The 9,548-nt window shown below is 39.9% G+C and overlaps 1 protein-coding gene across 1 annotated transcript; it reads right to left on the bottom strand.

The window, feature by feature from the left end:
* Window positions 1–7,564: 7,564 nt before the first annotated feature.
* On the bottom strand, window positions 7,565–8,262 carry LOC132698613 (early growth response protein 1-like). Its single transcript, XM_060664806.1, has 4 exons — window positions 8,209–8,262; window positions 7,908–8,151; window positions 7,644–7,855; window positions 7,565–7,594 (listed from the first exon to the last, which is right to left on the bottom strand). Exons 2-4 carry the CDS (start codon window positions 8,140–8,142, stop codon window positions 7,565–7,567), a joined length of 477 nt encoding a protein of 158 aa, XP_060520789.1. The 5' UTR covers window positions 8,143–8,151; window positions 8,209–8,262.
* Window positions 8,263–9,548: the final 1,286 nt, after the last annotated feature.

Below are 9,548 nucleotides of genomic sequence, written 5' to 3' on the forward strand. Positions count from 1 at the left end.
CCAGGGCTAAAACTGTTTGAAAGTAGAACTATTTCTGGTGAAGTGAAATTTGAAATATAAATGCATTATATTGTTCTAAACTTATGCACTCAATCCCCATAATTGACAAAATTTTTTGGGCTGGGCTGCTAATTACAAAAATTATGTTTCAAGCAAAACAATGGTCGTTTGCAGTAGGTAGGTTTGGAACCTACACTGCCATAGAGAGTCTGATTTTTAGTCAGACGCCTTAACCGACAGACCAGGGCTAAATCTGTTTGAAAGTAGAACTATTTCTGGTGATGTGCCATGCATTTCAAATATAAGGGCATTATGCTGTTTTAAATGTATGCACTCAATCCCAGTAATTGACAAAATTTTCTGGGCTGAGCTGCTAATTACAAAAATTATATTTCAAGCAAAACAATGTCCGTTTGCAGTAGGTAGGTTTCGAACCTACGCTGCCATAGAGAATCTGATTTTTAGTCAGATGCGTTAACCGACAGACCAAGGCTAAATCTGTTTGAAAGTCGAACTATTTCTGGCGGTGTGCCATGCGTTTGAAATATAAGGCCATTTTACTTTTATAAATTTATGCACTCAATCCTCATATTTGAGAAAAATTTCTGGGCTGATCTGTTAATTAAACAATATATATTTCTAGTAAAACAATGTCCGTTTGCAGTAGGTAGATTTCGAAAATACGCTGCCATAGAGAATCTGATTTCTAGTCAGACGAATTATCCGACAGACCAGGGCTAAATCTATTTGAAAGTAGAACTATTTCGGGTGATGTGCCATGCATTTGAATTATATTGTTATAAATTTATGCACTCAATCCCCATATTTGGAAAAATTTCTGGGCTGAGCTGTTAATTAAAAAATATATATTTCAAGCAAAACAATGTCCGTTTGCAGTAGGTAGGTTTCGAAACTACGCTGCTATAGATAATCTGATTTCTTGTCAGACGAATTAACCGACAGACCAGGGCTAAATCTGATTGAAAGTAGAAATATTTCTGGTGATGTGCCATTTGAAATGTAAGGGCATTACATTGTTTTAAATTTATGCACTCAATCCCCATAATTGACAAAATTTTCTGGGCTGGGCTCCTAATTACAAAAATTATATTTCAAGCAAAACAATGGTCGTTTGCAGTAGGTAGGTTTCGAACCTACGCTGCCATAGATAATCCGATTTCAAGTCAAACGCTTTAACCGATAGACCAAGGCTAAATTTGTTTGAAAGTCGAACTATTTTGGTGATGTGCCATGGGTTTGAAATATAAGGCCATTATATTTTACAAATTTATGCACTCAATCCCCATATTTGAGAAAAATTTCTGGGCAGAGCTGTTAATTAAAAAATACATATTTCAAGCAAAACAATGGTCGTTTGCATAGGTAGGTTTCGAACCTACGCTGCCATAGATAATCTGATTTCAAGTCAAACGTTTTAACCGATAGACCAAGCCTAAATATGTTTGAAAGTCGAACTATTTCTGGTGGTGTGCCATGCGTTTGAAATATAAGTAAATTATATTTTTATAAATTTATGCACTCAATCCCCATATATCCGAAAAATATCTGAGCTGAGCTGCTAATTGCAAATATTATATTTCAAGCAAAACAATGGTCGTTTGCTGTAGGTTGGTTTCGGACCTACGCTGCCATAGATTTCTAGTCAGACGCATTAACCGACAGACCAAGGCTGAATCTGTTTGAAAGTGGAACTATTTCTGGTGATGTGCCATTTAAAATATAAGGCCATTATATTTTTATAAATTTATGCACTCAATCCCCCTATTGAACAAAAATTTCTGGGCTGAACTGTTAATTAAAAATTATATATTTCAAGTAAAACAATGGCCGTCTGCTGTAGGTAGGTTTCGAACCTACGCTGCCATAGAGAATCTGATTTTTAGTCAGACCAGGGCTAAATCTGTTTGAAAGTAGAACTATTTCTGGTGATGTGCCATGCATTTGAAATATAAGGGCATTATGCAGTTTTAAATGTATGCACTCAATACCAATAATTGACAAAATTTTCTGGGCTGAGCTGCTAATTACAAAAATTATATTTCAAGCAAAACAATGGTAGTTTGCAGTAGGTAGGTTTCGAACCTATGCTGCCATAGAGAATCTGGTTTCAAGTCAGACGCATTAACCGATAGACCAAGGCTAAATCTGTTCGGAAGTCGAACTATTTCTGGTGGTGTGCCATGCGTTTGAAATATAAGGAAAGTATATTTTTATAAATTTATGCACTCAATCTCCATATTTAAGAAAAATTTCTGGGTCGAGTTGTTGATTAAAAAATATATATTCCAAGAAAAACAATTTCCGTTTTCAGTAGGTAGGTTTCGAACCTACGCTGCCATAGAGAATCTGATTTTTAGTCAGACCAGGGCTAAATCTGTTTGAAAGTAGAACTATTTCTGGGGATGTGCCATTTGAAATATAAGGCCATTATATTGTTTTAAATGTGTGCACTCAATCCCCATAATTGACAAAATTTTCTGGGCTGAGCTGCTAATTTCAAAAATTATATTTCAAGCAAAACAATGGTCGTTTGCAGTAGGTAGGTTTCGAACCTACACTGCCATAGAGAGTCTGATTTCAAGTCAGACGCCTTAACCGATAGACCAAGGCTAAATCTGTTTGAAATTCGAAATATTTTGGTGATGAGCCATGCGTTTGAAATATAAGGCCATTATATTTTTATAAATTTATGCACTCAATCTCCATATTTAAGAAAAATTTCTGGGTTGAGCTGTTGATTAAAAAATATATATTTCAAGCAAAACAATTTTCGTTTGCAGTAGGTAGATTTCGAACCTATGCTGCCATAGAAAATCTGATATCTAGTCAGATTCGTTAACCGACAGACCAGGGCGAAATCTGTTTGAAAGTAGAACTATTTCGGGCGATGTGCCATGCATTTGAATTATATTGTTATAAATTTATGCACTCAATCCCCATATTTGGAAAAATTTCTGGGCTGAGCTGTTAATTAAAAAATATATATTTCAAACAAAACAATGTCCGTTTGCAGTAGGTAGATTTCGAACCTACGCTGCCATAGATAATCTGATTTCTAGTCAGACGCCTTAATCGACAGACCAAGGCTAAATCTGTTTGAAAGTAGAACTATTTCTGGTGATGTGCCATTTGAAATATAAGGCCATTATATTGTTTTAAATGTATGCACTCAATCCCCATAATTGACAAAATTTTCTGGGCTGAGCTGCTAATTTCAAAAATTATATTTCAAGCAAAACAATGGTCGTTTGCAGTAGGTAGGTTTCGAACCTACACTGCCATAGAGAGTCTGATTTCAGGTCAGACGCCTTAACCGATAGACCAAGGCTAAATCTGTTTGAAAGTCGAAATATTTTGGTGATGAGCCATGCGTTTGAAATATAAGGCCATAGTAGTAATTATTCGTGACTTGACCATACCCCGTCCCCCGGGGGAGATTTTGTGATTGCAAATTTACAGATTCCCAAGCAACCGAAAAAAAAAAAAATAAAAATAGTTTGACCATTCTACGAGAGATGTCGCCACCCATTAAGAGCTCAGGTTTCGATCGCCAGATGTCACCCTGAATGGGGGGTAGGGGGTAGTTTTCGCGTTAGTGCCTTTTTGGCAATTTCGCCCCGCTAGGGGTAGTTTTTGCGTTAGTGCCTTTTTGTTTTGACGTATTTTTGCGCGAGGTGAAAAAAGCGACCGGTGTGTCGCGCGCGGTCGGGGGATTCGAACCTCGAACCCCGCGCGCTACGTTAGTCGAGCCTAGCCGAGCCTAGCCGACGACGATTTCGGCGGCGACGATAATAGAATTCAACTAATAAAAGGTCGTCGAGGTCGCTTAAAATATAATAATTTATTGACAACATTTTTTTTTTTGCGGATTAAATAAAATGCAACAGGGAAAAAGACGTTTAATGACACTAATATCGAACAAATTGTTTTATTAATCATATACAAAACCCCATCAGGATAGACACATATTAATAAATATATTCGAACGATATGCATATATAAATAGCATATATGGACATAAATAGATACATAAATTAAACACAAATATAAACTACAATCATCTAAAGGAATCGTAACATATTAGTTTGCCAAAAGAAATATCTGGTGGTCGATCAATCAGTGATTTTCCCGCTGTCCTTTGAACCAACTAAATTTCGATGGCCCCAAGCTAGCGTGTACTCTGAGCCGGGTATAAGATGTCGTTTGTCATCCGCGTAAGACAACGCCACCTTATTTTTCAGTTCGACGTACATATCATGTAAATGTGAGCGAAACGAAGACATTTGGCGCAAGATTAGCGTGCCTTCCTCGTGGACAGCGCGCTTATAGTCGTCGAGACTAAGTTCGCGCTGGCTGACCGAGTCAGCAACGCCCTTGGCCTTTTTGGTCAACTCGTTGCCGTCCACATTTACGCAATAAGCTTTCGCTCCCGTACCCAAGAATTCCCACAACGGCCGTCCTGCGTACTCGTCCTTCATTTTACCAAGAACGGACTTGTTTACAGGAATGCCGTGTTGGTTGTTCTCCGAGTAATTAGAAGTATCGAATTTGTCCAAATTTTCTTTCATATCTTCGTAGAAATTTTCGCAAAAAATTTGGACAACGAGGCTGTCGGTATCGGTGTAGAGTAAGACGGCTTTGTCGCCGTACTTAGCCTTTAGATAGCCGTAAAAAAAGTCGTATATGAGAGTCTTGGATATGTCCAAAATGCAAAATCCGGCGTAAATAGGCTTATCATATACGACTTTAGTCCTTTCCATCTGGAGAGCTACTAGATTTTCGCTAAATATGGCGACATTTTTAAAATTAGGTCTCGCGATTAACGCTTCTGCCCCCAACCTTTTCCCAATATTTTCCCAATGGGAAACGAGCCGCACGTCCACCCTTTTGTCCACATTTTCCATCGTTTTTCCAAACACAGCGTTATTCATAAGTTTGAAAAAATCTTTTTCAAACTTATTTTTAGCTGTATTACGCATCGCCGTATTCAAGTCTATGTATTGTTTTAGCCAGGGAGATTGATCGAAAACAAGAACGCGATGGATGCGAACAAGCTTTAAACCGTTGCTTAAAGCCTGTTGCAGATTCCTATAATGCAATACATAATTACGTTTATTGTTTAAATTTGGAATAAGTTTTCTCATTTTGGTTTTCGCGATTGGCGAAACGATGGATTCCGGGCAAAAAGGCAGTTCGTTGTGTGCGTCATGCAGCACTTCCGGATAGTCCAAATCTACTTCGAAAATATAGCCCCTAGGTGAATCGTTGGGGATACGCGTAATATCTAAATTTTGAATGTTGCCCTCCTCCAACCACTCGAAGTTTCCCGTTGGGAGGTATTGTGACATGGCCGCCCCGTATAAATTGGTAGCGTCCAAGTACATGACGTAAGAAATAGGTTTGGAAGGGTCGTAATTAGGTAAAAATTTATTATTAGCCGCGGCCTTTCTCACACTACACTGACTGACTCCTCCGCGGATACCGTGCTTCAAGAAGTGTATCATGTCCACGTCGGTCAACAGGTCCAGTTCGACCTTTGTCGCCTTCAGGGCGCTCGTCCATGATAGACCCGGTGTCGTATAAAACTGACTCGGGTCCAGACCGTACGTTTTCAGACACACCTCTCTGAAGTTTTCAAAAATATCGGCTAAAAGTAAAACGTCGGATTTTAAATAAATATCTGAATATTCGCCTAAAGTTTTACATTTGAACAAATTCCACACAGTCCAGGCACGCTTGTAATCCTCCCTGGTTATGTTGCTCTTTCGCATGGAGTCATAAAAGTCCTCGTGCGATGGCAGTTTGGTTTCGTCTAATTTTGAAAAAGAATCTAGATACGTATATGGAAAAACGCCCTTCTGTCGAATAAGTTGAAATTCTTGTTCATTTTTAAAAAATTTTTTGACTTCCCGACACTGACTATCGTTCAAATTTCGACTCAATCTGTCCAAACTGGATGCCATAAATCGAAATGAATCTAAAAATCGGAGTTTTAAAAATACCCTTTTCCCTTTGCCTCCTTTCTCCGACTCAATGTTATCGACTAGGACATGTTTCGTAAAGGAAATGTAACGTTCCTTGTTTTGGGCGATGACATCGATCTTTTCCCCTTCTTCAGCCATAACTTTTACAAATAAATGACTGTCGAAACCTAAATGGTGAAAAAAGACAGGGATGTGCCGCGGAACTTTGAAATTCAAGTTGCAAGTGAAGTGAGCCGCACCTCGAAATTCGCCCGTCATATGACAATGATCCCTTACTTTTTCGTCCTCTGCATTAAATGGCTTCTCGCAAATGTGACAAGCCACAGCGTTTCGAAAGCCGGTCTCTTGTTCAAACGATAGAGTGGTCATGGGCACGGAAGTTTTCATGAACTTGTTGTAGAGCGCTTTGCAGTCGCTCTCCAACCATTCAATGAAAATTTTGTGTGCGCCCCGACCTCTGTACTGTTTAAAAGTAGACTGGGAATCGTCAAAGTCACATTTGACATAGTAGGCGAAAGAGTAAGGCTCGTGAATATGAGTTTTGACGGTAAACGATTTGTCGGGATTCGGTTCGCCTTCCACCTGTAAAGGAGTCATGACTGTTTCAAAGTCCGCGTACACAACAAAAGGAACTTTTAATTTCTTTTCAAATTCTTCAAATTTCAGCTTATTCGCGGGAACATCTTTACCGTATTTATCCTTGCGCAATTCGGTGGTCGGAAGTTTGATGGAAATGTGAGTGCAGTCGTGTTCTTTATGACGCTTTAGTTTTTCTTCGTTATAAAAATAAACCAAACACCCATCGCATAAAAACTTTGTAGAGGACCTTTTAGTTAATTGTTTTGAAACCAACCGAGACATACTTCTTATTAAACAATAATGATTTTCTCCATAGTCATTACTAATTAATAATAGGTTTACATGTCTCTCTTTACGAGATTCAGTAAAATGCAAAGGACCAACGACCTCAACATCATTACGGACTTTGTTATAGACTCTCTCGAGGCCATAGACATTGACCGAAATTTCATTAAGTTGTTCAAAAGTGGATATGTCCTTAAGTTTAACGGGAAAATCGATACCTGTAAAATCCAGCTCGTTCTGAAATTCTACATAGTTACTGACCCTGTTAGCGTTATTTGTCCAGTGAATTGGGTGAAGAGCAGCCAAGATCGACCACATAAAGCATTTTTCGTCCGTATTTTGCAAGTTCAAAACAGCTTTTTTGGCTTCGATTTCCTTGGGCAGGTTAACATAGGACGACGCCCTTAGGGGATTGTACTTGTTAATCCCTATTTCTAAATGGAGAAGTTCCTCCAACGCCCAGCCTGTAAAAAAGAGAAAGAAATTAGTTCGGAAATATACATTTTTATGAATCATACCGCTGTCCCTTTCCTGAAACTCGGACGCTTTGGTAGCCAAGATGTCGACGAACTGGACGTATAGCTCCTCCAGATCGGTGTTTCCGCTCACCAGCCGATATTTGGTATTGAAGGACTTGACCTCCTCTTGTTCCTTCGTCTGCAAGAGGAAGTTTCCGAATAGCTCCATACCGACTTTTACGTTGCCGTAGCGTCGGACGTTCGACTCTACCAACGTAAGGATTTTGGACCTAAGGTGGTCCAAGAAGCCCTTAACATCGGTAGGGTTAATGGTGGACGCCAGACGGTATGTAACTATGCGGTTACGGAAGGAGGTCTGTATCATTTCTACTCCTGGCTCCTGCACCACGCTGCATTTTTGGCGGTGAGCCAAAGTACGCAAGTGTCCTTGCCATCTCATTGCAGGAATGGTCAAGTTACACTGCGTACAATGGCGCGTGGATGATGGTGATGATGATGATGTCGAAGCTATAAAATACAATATGAGAATTGTTTGGGATATAAAATCAAAAATCCTTACCTTCCGGTAGGTCAAGTCTCGGGCGCTTGGGTTCGTCTGCAGCAATAGGGGCGGCGGCGGGTCTTTTCGCCTTGGAAACCTCATGCTTCTCGCGTTTATGGCGTCGGAGAGCCCCCTCGGATTTGTATATCCCGCCGCAAACGTCACAAATTTGTACTGCTGCGCGACAGTCCCCGTGCCTCGCCAGGTGGTCTTTACGGCTGAACGAGCGGTTGCAATATTCGCAGGTGAACATTTTTATTTGCTGCGAGGAATAGGCGTCTCACTCTCCAACTGTTCCAGATCTCTACTTGACACTTACCTTTTTTAAGTGGTGAAACACAAACAAAAATCCAAAGAATGAAGTCTCACTATGGCGGCGGTCGCTTGTTAATTAAGCCAATTTTTCTGGGGTAATGAATTTAAAATTACATTCGAGAACGTTCCTTCAGAATAATTAAGATTTGTGTTGGCGAGAATTCCGCAATATAACGCGACCCGCTGATAAAATTGGTCGTAGTTAGCGACCTAACCTAACCAAACCGTCGTCGTATGGGGCCGCTTCGCTTCGAAACTCGACCGTTGGTCGCGGCGTGAATGTAAATTGCAGCGCGATTGTGTGCGATGACTCAGGCGTACCGCCGCCGTCGCGTTTGATAACTGGCTGATATCATTGCCCGCCGCGTCGTCGGTGTGCGGCAGCGGATGCATGACATCATCGCTTTGCGAAATGTTTAAACTAAACTTTGGCTGGTGAGATCATCGCGTCGCCTGCCTTCGCCGCAAAAAAAAAATGTTTTAAACGAGACTTTCATATTAGACCGCTTAGGAACGGCATACGTGTTTTCCTGCGACACAAGAAATGGTTTAATCAAAACGTTTGATATTCTTACCGCATGCGTTTCCTTCGACATCGAGTTTATCGTCGCATTTCCTTCGACGCGAACAAAAACGCAAAAAAAAAATCTCACTCCGTAATTTCATTTTGTCAGTATGTTATACTTTGCGTCACCAAAAATAATTGTTCGATCGCAATGCGAAATAAACATTCCTGTTTAAAGAAGCAAAATGGTCCATATCTGTGTCGGACCTGTAGAAACCTGTTCCGTAGAGGTTTTGGGTCTGTTTAAGGCTGTCCTAGACCTGTTCGAGAGCTGTTCCATAGATATTTTAGACCTAATTTAAATCTGACCAAAAGCGTCCTGGCTAACATTTGAAATAAAATAAAAATATTTTAACGCGATTTTATTTTTATATCAAAATACAGTTACTGAATATTTTTTCGTTTTTATACAATATGTCCTGGAGCCAAATTTTGGAAATATCCGATTTTTGCTTTGTATTCTTCCGCACGTAAGCGCAGTATTTGGAGATCGGCCTGAACAACTGCTATCTGAGTTTCGAGCTGCTGGATACCTTCTTCACATTGCATCAGCTGATTTTCCAAATTGTTTTTCAAATTGAACGCCTCACAAACTATCCTTTTTTCGTTGTCATCTTTGAACGCCTCGAACCATTCTCCTTGTGCTTGCGGTAGAGATTCAATTTTTATTTTCTTAACTCGTGAATTTGCAGCAGTACGCTTACGTTTTGGAATATCTGTTGGTGGCTGCGAAGGCGGTGGACCCATCAAACCATTCTCTTGCAATAAATTTAAAAAAT

This window comes from Cylas formicarius, unplaced genomic scaffold, assembly GCF_029955315.1.
Source record: "Cylas formicarius isolate icCylForm1 unplaced genomic scaffold, icCylForm1.1 PGA_scaffold_2__14_contigs__length_35257938, whole genome shotgun sequence".
Taxonomy (NCBI): Eukaryota; Metazoa; Arthropoda; class Insecta; order Coleoptera; family Brentidae; genus Cylas; species Cylas formicarius.